At 40.4% G+C, this 15,529-nt stretch overlaps 1 protein-coding gene across 1 annotated transcript in view; it reads right to left on the minus strand.

Annotated features, from left to right (window-relative positions):
• The window catches only part of FAM171A1 (family with sequence similarity 171 member A1), an 84,897-nt gene that overhangs the window by 8,573 nt on the left and 60,795 nt on the right, over positions 1–15,529 (minus strand). Inside the window, exon 5 of the mRNA XM_042889123.1 lies at positions 11,671–11,847. Coding sequence (XP_042745057.1) covers positions 11,671–11,847 — 177 coding nt within the window. The remainder of the gene's footprint in view (positions 1–11,670; positions 11,848–15,529) is intronic.

Genomic DNA, 15,529 nt, shown 5'->3' on the forward strand with positions numbered 1-15,529 from the left:
AGCCATGCGGGAGAAACATTAAGAGATTCAAAAGTGCTGACTGAAAAGAAGAATGCAAGGACCCAGCTGATGCTCATCGTGCTACCTCCACTTCTTTTACAGTCTCCAAACCCTTCCGATTCACACACAAAGAAAAGACATGCATATGTAGCACTGCAAAGTTCACTATCTTTGTAGTTCCTTTTTACAGTTACCTCTTTCAGCAGAAGCTATTACCGATTTCTTCACTAGGGGGAACTGGTGTCCAGCTTGCCTTACTCACATCACACAGCGTTCCAACGAACAGAATCCCTGTAATGCCTCTTTAAAAGTCTTTTGCTCAGTAATTCCCTGCCTGCATAATGCAGCAATCAAGGAGCTATCACAGGCTGCACTCTTATCGCAGGGAGCAGGGCTCAGCTGCCATCCTGCCAAGCAGCAGCAGCTCAGATTGCTCATATTTTAGAAACAAAAGGAATCCCAGTATTTGCAATGGAAACAAACAACAAAGTCAACTGCACAAGGTCAGCTGGGTTTCATGTTTGTCTCCTGCTCACTTAGATCACTTGTTTTTGTTAACCACTGGATACACTCAAGGAAATGTAATGGTTGTTATAGCACTTGTGAGAAAACTAGTTGCTTCCCTCTGCTACACATAACTAAGTTTTAAAATCCTAAGAGATACATCCAGTATTGGATACCCTCAGAAAGTTGTACGAGGTTTCTGTTGATCATACCCTATAGGTTAGCATGTGAGGACAGCCAGAAGAGATTGATTTTTTAAGTGGCACTGACACAAGTTCCTTCACCTGGGCAATGCCAAGGGTGGGCGCCTGGGGGACACGGGTAAACAGTTTCATCATCTGCCTTTCTTAATACTTTCCATGTACAACGGTTTGCTAATAAGCTCGCCTCATGCTTCTGCCATCTCTCACCTACAGTTCAGTAATAAAATAGCATCCTCTCACATGGTAGGAGAGGAAAATGAGGAACTCCATCTTCACAGTGGCAGCAGCAGAACAAGACTGAATGGAAGCAGCTGAAACACTGTATTGTTTCTGTGTGTGCTGTGCTGTATCGTTTCTTATACGATCAAATAGCTGGAAGCCAACACAGTATTATTGGAGGGAAATGACTTCCAGTATTGTGCAGTATACTGCAGGTCCCTCAGGGCATTTCCAGGTCTCTCTCACATTTCATCCTTCATAGGTTTCTAATATCCTGGTCGCTTTTCAGATATCAGTAAACACCCAGCAGTGTTCTTGTAACTCTCCACGTGCAATACCTCATCATAATGGTTAACCTGGCACCTTCTACCAAGGCAAACGCAATCACTCTGTACTAGTCATACTTGTAGCATTTCAAGCTGCTTTGATGAAGCACCCATTCACTGCTTTGCAGTGACAAGAATCAGTTCTTTACTGTATCCTGGATTCCTCCACGCAGCAGGAAACACAATGTTCTCCTTCTCCAAAAGCACAGCTAACTGTCCTCTGTGTCCTCCTGTACTTTCTGGTATGCAGGAGCGAAAATTGAGAGGCAGAGAATAAAGAACTTCCATTTTGTCCTCTCCTACCCAGTGGCTTGCAAAGAGAGCCGTATTCATCTCTTCCGTACAGGTAGGACTACAGTTGCCAAAGAGTTAAGCAGAAACATTTAGGAGGGAAGAGAGGTCTTATCTCCCTGCACGGCTAAGTGTTAGGATATTTTAATTCATTATTCTCCAAACATTCTATACCATCTACTTCCTTTTTTTCCCACAAGTCAGAACAACAGATTAGCTCTACTGCTTGCTCAGTTAAATACAATTTGTAGCAGTTGTTAAGTAGTAAGCAATATGTGATTATAAACAAAAAACAGTACAAATGTAATGGAACTGATAATCTTTGTTCAAGATTGATCCTGTAGTTCCAAAGAAAACATACCAATGTATCTTTGGAGCAGAAAGAGCAACGTTAGTATGATTTGTCAGTGCTGCATGCCTTGGGCGAATTTGCCATCAATTCTTAAAGAGTGTCTGGTGCTTCATGGAAAATTTCTATATATAGACACATTCCTCCTTATAGATCATTTTTACATTTCTCTTCCACTTTTTCCTCTATTACTGCTCAGAGTAGCCAACATGCTGATCCAGGACTCAAGTCAGGGGAGCTGTCTACTGGCTCAAACTAATGGTAGGGGGAGAACAGAGAAGTTAAGTTTTTTGATTTTAACTCTTTCCTCACACACACAATATATATACATATATATATATATATATACACACATATAAGCATATAAATTACATTTAGTATTACTGACACTGGAATTCATGTTATCATTTAACAAATTTGTTCTTAAAAATCTTTTAAAACAGCTGCCAGCACTCCTTCCTACATTTAACTTAAAATGAAGGCAAGAAAAGTACTACCATAGCATAATTCCTTCACCACAGAATGGGCTGGGTTGAAAAGGACCACAATGTTACTCTAGTTTCAACCCCTCTGCTATGTGCAGGGTCACCAACCACCAGACCAGGCTGCCCAGAGCCACATCCAGCCTGGCCTTGAATGCCTGCAGGGATGGGGCATCCACAGCCTCCTTGGGCAACCTGTTCCAGTGATTCACCACTCTGTGTGAAAAACTTCCTCCTAATATCTGACCTAAACCTCCCCTGTCTCAGTTTAAAACCATTCCCCCTTGTCCTATCAATATCCACCCTCATAAGCAGTTGTTCCCCCTCCTGTTTATATGCTCTCTATTGGAAGGCCACAATGAAGTCTCCCCAGAGCCTTTTCTTTTCCAAGCATCATTAACCATCATCAGTACTACCAAGAATATAAAAAATGAGAGGACTTTAAGAGAAAAACAAATTAAAAAAAAATAATCAAATAAAGCTGATATTCTTCTGGCTGAAAAAATACCCAAATATCAGAGACAGGTTGAAGATTTCAGCAGAACAGCAGAAATAGGTTCTGCTAGAGAGAAGTATTACTTTGCAGCAACTTTGATTCTTCTGTTTGGCTCAGACCACTTTCCAATGGGAGCAAGAGATTCCTATCCAGAATAACTTCAACATCAAAAGGTTTTATATTAGATCTGCATTTTAACAAACATTCTGCACTAAAAAATGTCTTTTTGTAATTTAATTTAGCTTACTTCCAAATAAGATTGAAAAACAGCACAGCCTGCCCCAGACAGGCAGCTATTGCAGCAAATCCTTTACAGAAAAGCTCTACTGGACTATTTCTTTACTCAATCAGGTCACTGCACGTACGGCCAGTCTGCCCAGAAAAGAGATGTCCTATTGTCTTCAAAGACACTATTCAGTGTGACAGCTTGCTGGCTCCTGACAGCACGAATGGGTCTGCTTTTGTAGTCTAGATGCATGATGCCTCCGAACAAGACACTACTTTCATACATTTAAAGCTCGACCCTATTATTTTACATTAATCTGCAGTGAAATCCATGGAAACTCTGGCTTCCATGTGTGTGACCGTGCACGCAGATGATCACACGCTGCTCCATCTCAAGTAAATGGCAAACTTCCTAATGGCTTACGTGAGGCAGGACTGTGCTTAATGCAGGCAGAACTGCCACACACGGCCATCTGCTCTAGAGAGACACATGTGACTCCCATTAAAGTCAAGAATAAAGGAGACAAATGCCCCCTCTTAGCCCTGTGTGCTGACTTCAATGGGAGTTTGCACACTGGCATCTGAGCGCAGAACTCAGCCCTCTGGGGGAATGTGCAGCATTGCTTGCTTCGCACTAACCTTACTAAGCTGAGCGACTCAGAGCCTTCCAGATCGTTACTGCTGACTTCTCCTTACTTTGACTGTGTACTCTTCCTATCAGTGATCAAAATGATTCTGGTAAATGACAGAGTGCTGTAGTCAGCAGTTCCTCCTAAGGACAGTCATAAAGTCGGAACACCACCAGTCTTTCAATTTACGGTAGCTATGGTTTCTTCTCCATAAATTACTTTTCCACGTGAGCATTTGCTAGGAGCATTTCCACTGACAGAATACTGTTAGCTTTTTACTTTGCTGCTTTTAAACACCAAAAGGTATCAAGCAGGGAACCAAAACCGCGCCACTTACAGCACAAATTATTTCCTTCCAAGAGGTCTGACAAATCAGAGGATTTAATTAGCCGGAGAGCAAATTAAGTATAATCCCATTATATAAATTTATTTTTATTCACAAGATTATCTTCCACGGATAAAAGATCCTTGGAAAAAAAACACAGATGCTTTTAACAGTTCTGTTTAATAGTATAGATGTTTTAAACATTTTCTAATGAGAAGTGTTTTTCTTTCAGCATGGATCCCCTCTGTGATGTCTGTGCTGTCTGGTAGAAACGCCCTCCTTAAGCAAAGATTCATGGTGAAAGGGAGGTGTATGTGTCAAAAGGAATGAACCAGGTTATTATCAGACTGTCTGTGGGACTGCAAAGGATATTCAGAACACACTACCAGTGTTTCTAGAAGTAATTGATTTAGACGCTTCCAATGGCAATGTTATTACGGAGAGTTAATCAAGGTCAAGTTTGTGAAAACAAATTCTTGAAGTATGTTCTGACATTCATAAATTGTAGCTTTTCATTCTACCAGTTGAAAGCTGCTTATCGTGTTTCTTTTCCTGGCAGAAGATCACCTCTAGTCTGCATCTGCATAGCAAGTTTAACTACAAAAGGATGGAGTTGTTTGGTTTTACTTTTGTTCTTCTAAGAAGCTAAAAATCAAGGAAATGGGCTGAAAACGTCATTCTTGAATATTGGCAGAGATTACTCTCCTCCTCTCCCTCCCCCCAATACATATGAGCTTAAAAATTCTTAGTATTTCAGTTAATATTACAATTTTGTTTTTGGAGTTGCTAGGCAACATCAAAAAATAAATGTCCCTGCTCTAAGCTCATGCCTTCGTTATTCTTCCACTGCTACAGAATTTGTAACTCAAGCCTTCCATGGCTCAGTTCTGCTATTGATTTAGCAGCACCATCTTTATTTGGTGTAAAGAAAACACACTTCCAACATATCTGGAAGATTTTTGCAAAGCCTAACAGTTCGATTTGTTAACTAATGGCTGTGAAGCTTTGTAATTTTTGCAACCTCTACTCATTTTTGCATTAAATCACCTGTCAAGTATTTAACAAAAGAACACGCAGTTTTCATTATCTAGTAATTTTAATTGTGTCAGGGGAGAAGGCAGGTATACTGCACTCTCACTTCAAGAACTGCTTGAAGTGCTTTGGTCCTCTCGATATTTCCTTCCAGAATGCCAGAACAGAAGTGACTTGTTAAATAAAATACTTCCATACATTATTATTGCTTAGTAATTGTATTCCAAAAGGGAAAGCTTGGTCATGTTTGCCAGACCACCATCCTAGGCCAATACAGTACCTGAAAGACGCTGCCTTTAATTCTCACTTTCTCACATTATTAATCACTTTCAGTCAGCTACTGACAAAATTACTAAAGCAATAACTAAGGATGAGTCAATTCAAAACAGTACATGCCTTTTCTTTCACTCAGCCACACACCACACTCACATTTTCAGGCTGGCAGTGGAAGCAGAAGCACCTTGAGATTTGATTTGCCATCCCTAGGCTGCAGAGGAGGGCTGCCCCACGTCTTCCTCAGCTTCTTCCAGTCCCACCGAGACACTTCTCTCCTGACGTTCCCTCCTGCTCTGCACTCCTGCCACTATTTCAATCCCTCTCTAGCTCAAAATTGCTTACTTGTGCAATTGCTGTTCTCCACTAAATGAATTCTGATGTCTATCTTGTCCCACCTCTACTGCATGACTTCTATAGGTGGAGCTACAGAGCTATCTGTATGATACAACATCCACCATTAAAACCTGTTCCCAGAAGCAATGCTTCAAGTTTTATTTCCTTGACAACACAGAGGTTGATTATTTGCACATACCACATTTTGGCACCACTGTCTGCTTCATCACCACAAAATGCCATACCATGTCTGCTCTGCCACCACTCACACAACTCAGACTGCACAAGAGGTGGGAAGAGGATCAAATAATCCCTTCACATCACTTGTACACTTAAAAACACAACATTCATTTAAAAACAATGTACGCATCAACAAACAAACTCAACCGCCTCCTCTGTTGTGCTGCACCTCTCCAAAAGGCACAGTGAGAACATACCTCAGTGAGCAATGCTGTGAAGCACTGGGGGAAAAGCTTCTTTTCCTTTCGCTGCTGAGCTCTCTCTACCACTCTGTAATTATATCTGCACCTATTATGTAGACACTGTATATGGTGTAAAGCTGGTTTGGTAGCTGCCATTTCTATGGCAACACGAGATACAAAGTTCTTTGAAAGCAGTTAAAAATCTGTATTCCTCAGTGGATTTAATTTTTAAGAATAATCAAACCTTGGCAGTTGAGATGGAAAGGAATTCAAAATCAAATTGTCAGGAAACTTGCACACTATGCAAACAGTATAAATGCCTACTTTGTGGAGGCTTAGTTTTTTCCATGCAGTTTGCAAATGGATCTCTGTTATCAGTGAATATGATCTAGAACCAAATGTTCTGGATCTGGTTCTACTGCTTGTATTAAATCCTGACTTTTGGGGGCAGGGAACACATTCACTGTGTTCATAATAATAATGCATTTTTTTGGTGGGACTCAGGACAACACAAATGACAATTACAGTAATGGAGTTAAGCACCTTTCTCATGTAGCAAACCCAGCAGAACCCACTCAGAGCACATGAAATCCCAGATGGCACAAGCAGCCGTATGTAGTCCAAATGCAGTCCATCCGAGCCCCGTTCAGTCTGCTCTCATACCCAGCATCAGATAGCCCACCAAACAAGACTGCACCTATTTCTGTTAAATTATCCTATGTCTGTTGTGCAGTGTATGAATGTGGTGGCAGTGAGAAATTAACTCCATCTACAACAAAAAGGAATGCATTGCATTTTTATGAAAATGCAAGTCATCCTGTTCTTTGGGAGGATTCCTTTTACCACCAATGCAAAATTTAAATGACCTTTATGAGTCATCTTATTTACAAATAATAGACAGGTAGATGTACAGATGCTTACATTTTCTCCCTGACTGTAGCTGTTCCTCTTCCCTATGAGTGCTATGAACAAAAAGCAAGCATCACTTCACCTACATGATATGCAGCAAAACTATATTCCAGTCAAAAGGTTCTGACAGTGTTTATACATTCACGCAACTTCTTTTGAGCACAAAAAATATTATCTTCATTTTGCTAAGGAACAAGCAGGAAACTTTGGCTCTACAAAAATCAATGGAAATTTTACCACTGAAAGCAGTACATCACCCACAAAACAAAAGTATCAGACTTTCCAGTGTATTTAGACATCTATTACAACCTTAAATGCAGTCAGAAACCACTGACAAAGCACAGCAAGAGTACATGAAGTACTGTTCTTTATAAAACTAGTAAGAGCTCCCCAAGATACTCTTCTCCACATTCTGTAATCACTTTACATAAAACATGGTTGAGCTTTCAGGCACTGGAGAAAACCTCCTCCTCTGTGAAGAAGCTAACAACTTAAACACAACAAGGTCATGTCAAAGACTTACACCAAGAGTTTGGGGAGGAGCAGAAACAGAGAAATAGTATTCTGAATTTCCCTTACACATTAGTACACAAAAAGGAACACAAATTAAGGAAGGAGGAGACAAAGGATGGAGGTTTAACCCCTTCACACCACGAGTCCTTTGCATCCACTGTTGGAAACAGCGTTGAAAATATTGTCCTGTTTCTTGGTAGGATTAAGAATCAACCAAATGCATCAGAATTGTCACTGAATAACTAATGAACCCTATTTCTGTATTACACACTCTGCATTATTTGGTAATATTTTGAAGTCCTTCCTACAGCTCCAGACATGCATCTACAGGCAACATAATGCCTCCATACCACGTAGCATGAAACTGAGAACTTAAAACAAGGAGTCTTACAGTGTTGCTTACTGTTTCACATGAAAAAGCAGCACCTTAGTATAAAACAAAAACCATTCAAATGGTGACAGAGAAGAACACAGCTGAACGACTGCCATGTTACCCAGCCTAGCTGGTGGGAGCTGGAAAACACACAGGAGGTACCAACTTTCATTCCTACTCAGACCTGTGGTATTCATTCCAGTACTCACAAACGGACAAGGCTAGAAAGAAGTTCTGGACAACAATCTTGTGTCCGGGAACAAGAAGATTAATTACATTGCCATAAGTCCTACTGACGTCAAGGCAAATGTACAAAGTCACAATTCCAGCTATCCGTTTATGGATAAAGAAAAAATAAAAGCTTTTCATCCTCTTCAGATTTTGAGAGACATAAGACAGCACTAAGAAAATGAAAAACAAAAGCCTCACTGAACAACTCTGATGATAAAAATGAGAATCTGCATCTCTTCCGTTCAAAACTTTGCGTGAATGATGAAATAAAAGCACTCTTTCAGAGCTGCATGGGATACGAGAGAGAGGGGGGCATACCACAGTGCAGAAAGATGAAGTTGTGTTTTAGTGTATGTCTTCACAACATCAGTGCACCTACGCCTGGCATTACCAACACCAACACTTGCAGCAGAGAAAAGTGGCAGAGTACTTCCAACACAAGAACAAGGTTGTTAGGGTCAATACCACTTATTTATCCTAAAACTTCTCCATAGCATAGTTAATCGCTGTTTATGTCATTAATTATTCAAAAAAGTACTACTGCTTTAATTCCCGCTATGCACACAAGGCACTGCTAGGCAGTAAGTTTGTTTTGTAATGAAACATCTCATCTGGAACAGCGTAAAGTAGATGCAGCACCTTGTCTTATTTTGATGTCAGCCTGCTTTTTCTGGCTGTTTCACCAGTGCCAGTGGAGACACCCTCAGCCTCAAGCCCCTCACTCCATAGCCTTTTCTCAGTGAAAAACTGGGAATTACAATTCAGATTGTTTATGGCAAACATCCTAAGAAGCTATTAATTATATTTAGCTACTGCAATATGAAAATATGCATAGTTTCTGTAGAAACCATGAAAACCTCTGCACTTCCAGTCAGACACCACTGCATTTATATCAAGTGCACCATGAGCTCAGCATAATGTATGTGATTATAAGAATTCAGACCCATTCCTATTACTTCTGTCCCTTTCTCCGCTCTCTTCTCCTAAAAGTGAAAAAAAATCTGCTTTCTAGAGCAGAAATTATACTTGATACAGTAATGATGACAACCACATGGATTCCGAACAAAAACAATGGCTTGCACGAACAAACGCCCACTGTACTGCAAATACGCCAGAGAGAAGCACTGCATTATTGTCTGGCAATACATTCATGGTTTTCCATCTCTGGCATTTACTTAATTTTCAGATACAAGTGTGAAAATTTAAGCCGCTGAAAAGCTATTAAGGACAGACCACAATGTAATTAGCTCTGAAAAAAACAGCTCCTGAAATGAAAGGCAAAAATCAGAATAATGAGGTTAGAGGGCCTATCCCTGACAAGGCACAGAGCTGGCAGTGCAAAAGGGTTACAACAACTTACTTGCCTGGTAAGCATTTCTCCAGTATGAAGCCATCCCAGTCACAATCCAGCCTCCTTGCTTCAGATTCCAAGCACAAGAGGCACAGAGTATGACAGGGTACCCCGCTGTCAGTGCTACATATGGCTAGTTTGACAGCCCTTAGGGTGCTAATGCAGCCCATACAAGATAGAGTAGCTGCTCTACTTATTAAATTAGTCTGTTCTAATTTAAATTGGTTGGGATGTGGCCAAAATTCTGCTAGAACTGGCATGCTCCAATCAGGGCTTAAATAAGTCTTTGTTCATCATCTTTGGTTGCATGGAAAGATGCTTACTTCAGCTGAAGTGTGAGCTGGAGCCTAAGGATAATGTCTTCTGTACCTTCCTCTCCATGAGTTTGTGAAGTTAAGTGGCCTGACAAAAAACTTGTTTTGTTCAGTAGTCCTCATGCCTTGTCCTCCCTACAACACAAGTGATCCGTTAGTTTATCATGAACTTGTGTCCAGACCAGGAGCCTCAAGCTGCAGCAGTAATTAATTAACCCATATTGATCTACACTACATACTAAACACTGCACACTGCAGGGTAACTAGCTCTTTATATGCAACAGTAAAATACATCCTCCATAGTAAGAGAGAACTTTTGTGGCCCACCACAGGGGCATGGAAATTTGGCTGTAAATGAGAAAGCTCCATAATCAAAATCAGAGGGTTTTGACCAGCAGTGAGTAACTTGCAGTGAGGCAAGGTTCAGATGTAACACAGCTGGCAGGAAGGATTAGGGATGGACTGTTTCTTACGGAGAAAGTAAACATGAGCCAGTCTTACCAGCCTTACCTTTAACAAGGGAAAACAAAATACTTTCTAGAATCACAAATCAAAATCAGTGTCAAGCAGAAGGTAAGTGAAATGCACTGCTAGGGCACCACAAGAAAACCAACATTTCCGCTGTTAAGGGAAACTCTGAATCCATTTATCACACACTTTTTCTACTATCCAATTTTGTGCTGTATTCAAAACTACTCTTTATTAAATCCTACTGCTTTACTCTCTAATACAACTGATTCCCGACAAGTGATTTATCAGGCATGGTATTTGAAAAAAAGCCACCTATTTCAGCAAACAGAGGCAGGAAGGAAGCAAAAACGTTATTTCCCCTTTCACCTCTCTCTTCCCCCCTCCCCTCCCCTTCCTCCAGCACAATGGTTTCAGGCTGGTTGTTCCACTTCTGGACGTGATCACACACTGGCTCAAAACCCGTGCCTTGCAGGGACAAAGCCCCATTGATTATCTGCACAACCCCACATTATCTGTTTCCTTTTTCTTCCTCTCTGCCTCACGTCCTCTGCCTTTCTACCTTCCAGTCTTCTTTCTTGACTCCTTTTTTGTAACAATCATCTGGTATTACTTCAGAGGACGCAGTGAAATAACTGTGGAAGTGGAATTACCAGGACAACACTTAAATGCTTGGTCCTTTACACTTTGAAAGTATAAAGAAGGCCAGCATAGGATACTAGCTAGCAATGGAAAAACAAACCCTTATTTAAAAAAAAAAGAGAAAGACTAAAACACAGATTTCAGGAGAAATCCAGCTCACAATAGCAAGTTACCCTGCTGTGTAAAAACTGGACAGCATTTTACAGATTATACCAATTAGGTATTTTATCATATCAAAGTATTTTAATTCACCTACACGTACTTTCCTGATGGTATTAGTCAATCTCAAAGGGATTTAGAAAAGAAGTCACTATTATATTTCCTGTGTCAGACAGGAAACTGAGTGACAAAACAAGAGATGGACCAAAGGTCAAATAGCTGACTGGTGGCAAAGATAAGACTAGTTTCCATTTCTCCAGACTTCCAGTTCAATACTGCAGCTGATATAGTTCTCTGTTTCTCAGTGTCTGCTTGAAATCAAGTCTCTCTAAAACATTTAATAATTTCAAAATGCTACGTTTATGAATTTTTTTGTCAAGAAGTGGCACAGAATGCTACTCAAGTACATTTGCACAAATACTACATATTGCTTGAATAAAACAACTCCATCTTCTCTTCTTTTAGACAGAAAGCATACTTTTTGTACACTCCAGTGAAGACTTTACTATGTAACATAACATAAGACAACAAATGTTAGTGAGACATTAGTTTCAGATAAATGAAGCCTTCTAGGGAATCATAATTAAATGTGACCTACCAAATTTTTGGTCAAACCTCCAGGCTGGAACGTGTGCATTGTGCTTCAAGTTGCTGTTTGTTGGCAGAGGCACTGTTACGTAGATGGGGCCATTCACTGGGACTGGAGTACCATCACTGCTGAGAAGATGGACGCTGACTGCAGCGACAGGGGTGAGGTCATACCTAGTGCTGTTTCCTGTACCAAGAGAATGAACGAAAATTATGACTACAGACTTTTCCAAAGTTTAAGACATATCCATTTGGCTCAGCACCACAGCACCAAATTGATACATTTCTCAAGGGAAAGTAGCATTAATCTTCCCCACATTACAAAACTCAGAACCAACAAGATGCATATACTTCAGAATTTTCCAATATCAAGTGAAAAATACAGAAGATTAAAAAATCACAACGCAAAACCTCCTGAATATACTTTTGAATCTTCATTTGCTGTAAAATAATAAATACAAGCATCACAGACACAATTACAGGAAAAAAAAAATCTCAGCACCTTATTTGTATAAACCTACATTACAACACTCATGTATGCAAGGACACTGCAAACATGATTGCTCGTGTTTAAGAATGCCACAATATATTTTGTCTGGGCTTCCACTGAGATAAACCAAGATAAATGGATTATTAGGACATTACTCTATGTATACAAGATAATAATTATTCTTTATGTTTCAACTGTATGCCAGTGGAAATTACTTCCCCACACATGATTTAAAGAAATATTATAACCCTGCAGGTATGTAACCAAATGAATCAATGACAGGAAAAAAATAAGGAAGATGTATGTATGTATTCAGGGGAAAAAAGGTTTCTGGTACTGTTTATCCAAGATCTGGAGCTCAAAGCAATAGCAGCAAAGACACAGACCGTTCAGTTCTACAAGGGCTTGAGCCCATTTGAGCTCACACTGCTGCTAAAGCTGCTGCCTGCCCGCAAGTGCTGCACACTTTGGTTGTGCAGCTGCTGATCCTGGCACAGGGCTAATCTTCGTCTGCAGGTAAGGAAAGGAATGGGGGCGTTTGGTTGACAGCGAGAGATTACACCCTGCCTGTAACCCTGCCACTTTATGCCAGTAAACTGCCTGTAAAAGCACATTTTTGCCCAACACTCATCTGTCCATCAGCTACACCAAGTCATAACAAGGGGTCCTCAGGAACATACAGCATCTCAGTGCCAGTCCTCATCAGGCCAAACACATTCTAGACACCAGTGGGAAAGCAGTAAGACATTTACAAGACCTCGTAACAGACGGCTTGTAGAAATGGCCCCTACCCAAACTGGATGTCCCCAGTGACAGCCAGCTCAACGAAGTTAAGACACCACCAGCAAAGGGCAGAAAGAGTGGAGGTGGCAAAAAGAAAAAAAGACAGAATTCAAAACCCCCCAAAATTTTAAATTCTTTGAATTATTCTAGAGACACCAAGCTCAAGACATGGGAAATAACCATAAGTAAGTAACTCTGCCTGTGGCTTATTTACTACAGCATCTACTCTGACACATCTTTCCCACATTTCAAGGACAGCATTCCACAGCCAACAGGCCAAGGAGGTTTGGAAGCAGACCCAAGTGCACAGGTCTGCTTTGATCTCCTATAAACTGAGGAGCAGGAGGACTGCTTCCAGAGGGCCTGAACTGCCACCTGAGAAAACAGGTGCACGAAGATGGCCATATAAGAGAACCACAGAGGTAACAGAAAAAAATACAAAATAAGGTCTGAGAATTCAAATACAGGACAGGGGAAAGATGCCAGCCTGCCCAAGAATGGATATTATGAGCTCCAACAGTGCATGGTATCACACCTCTACAGCCATACAACACGAAGCAGAGAAGAGGGAATTGGTGGGAAAAGTTGTTCCTTTATTCAGTTATTTAATCCACTGCCTCCCTGTGTACCTGTAACTGCTGTCCCACTGATGCCTGCCCCCAAGTCACTGCACTTGGGTCACTGAGCTTCTCAGGCAGTATCAAAGAAATAAATTCCTCTTGCTAATTCTTGGTCACTTTCTAGCTTACACAGATTCCTAGAGACAAAAGTGTAACTTTAGATTTAGAAACCTTTAGATAAAACTAAAACTAGGTTATATTTTATACTGTATTTATTTTTAGATAAGGAAAGCTTTGAATTCTGCTTTCATTCCTCTCTTGATAAAGCATACCTGCCTAATATGAATATCCAGCCCCAGAAATGCATCCTGGTGATGAAACACTGCTTGCATCTTTTTTACTTAAGGAGCACTGAGCCTTTGCTCTGTACTGGGCTGAAGTTACATTAGGACATGAAGTTTCTGAAATCCAGGGATCTTTGGCAAGTAGAAAAAAAATCCTTCAGTTTGCCATCCTGTACGCTACGTAAACGTCCATTAAAAAGATGAATTTGTCCCCTTTCCATTGTGAAGGTAAATTAAAATCAATGCTTATGAAACTCTCACATGCTGTAAAACTGATGAGGACATGCACAGATTAAATGGGAATGGACTTCAATAAATGTCAGCTTTCATTTATTTGTTGCCATTTTTGACTTCTGGTGACCTGTAAAGAGCTCTGAAAAACATCAGAGGAAAATCCACTGTGACTCAGACGTGACACCCTACAAACCCAGCAGGAGAAATGATAATTAGCCAGCTTTGTCCGTTGTTGCATGCAAGTTTTCACCCAGCCTGGTCAAAAGGATATTTTGTGAAACCATCCTACTGTTCTCCAGCCAGTGAATACTACAGAAAACAAGCTAGCACTATATGGACTGATCACTACTTTCAGCAAAATGTTTGAACATCATGTTTGGAACATGCTTGGTCATGCAATGAATTTTTACTGGCCCATGTTACTACCTCAACATCCATTTAGGATTTTGTAAAAAACTGCTGAACTCAGACAAAATGTTTTAGTTAGAGCAACTGTAAAGTCACTCTGGATAAATACCAGCCAGAGAACTGAGCTGATTTAAACAAATGAGAGAACCTCTTTCAAAGTCTACAGACGTACAAAGAAACTGTGATAGAACATAATAACAAACCATTAGGTAGAGGGGCAGCATTCAGCAAAGTTGGTTAGGAATTCTACAGTTTTTTGTATTTTTCTTCCTCCTTTGGAACAGAAAATTTTAAATCCCCAACATCTCATCTTTTATTCCTTCGAAAGTTTTTCAGGTGACATCTTTACCATGTCACTCAGAGATGAAGAAAAGGAAGTCAATCCAAGGTGAGGACTTTGTAGTTTAATGTTCTCACAGCTAGAGAAACTCCTACTAAAAGTAGGCTATCTACACTATTGTGCACATATGAATATATTCATAGTTTATACTATTCCATAGTAGATGCTACAGCATTCAGAAGACAAGGCTCTTTACAGTTTATTAGAACCCATTTATTTGCCACTCATTTTGGTCTTTTGGCACATAATTTTAACTGAAGGTTAATAAAGGTCAAATTAAAGGCATCCATGCTCAAAAAGAAAGATCCCTTCATAGTCTGTATATACAGACAACTAAAAAGGGTGCATTAAGCTGTTTTGTAGGAGGCCAGGTGGTTAAAACAGGAGGAAAGATGATGCTCTGGTTGTGCAGCTCCTGCAAAAATTGGTCATGCCAAAATGTCACCAAATAAATGCGTGGGAAGCTGGTCTGCATAGCACTGAGAAAAGAATTGGGAGAGAGGAATTCTCCACACACTATCCAACAGTCTGCTCAGTGGGTTTAGAGATAAAAGGAAAGGTGAGGAAGTAGACAGAGAGATGAACGTGATAAATACGTCCCCTCCTTTTAGAAAGAGATAAGAGATACAAGAAGATGTCTGAATACAGACAGCCAGAGAAAACAGAAGGTTGAAGATGAGAATGAGGAAATGACAGGTGAAGGGACAGGA

Source organism: Lagopus leucura, unplaced genomic scaffold (genome assembly GCF_019238085.1).
Source record: "Lagopus leucura isolate 7727_CA_CO unplaced genomic scaffold, USGS_WTPT01 Super-Scaffold_100157, whole genome shotgun sequence".
NCBI classification, from domain to species: domain Eukaryota; kingdom Metazoa; phylum Chordata; class Aves; order Galliformes; family Phasianidae; genus Lagopus; species Lagopus leucura.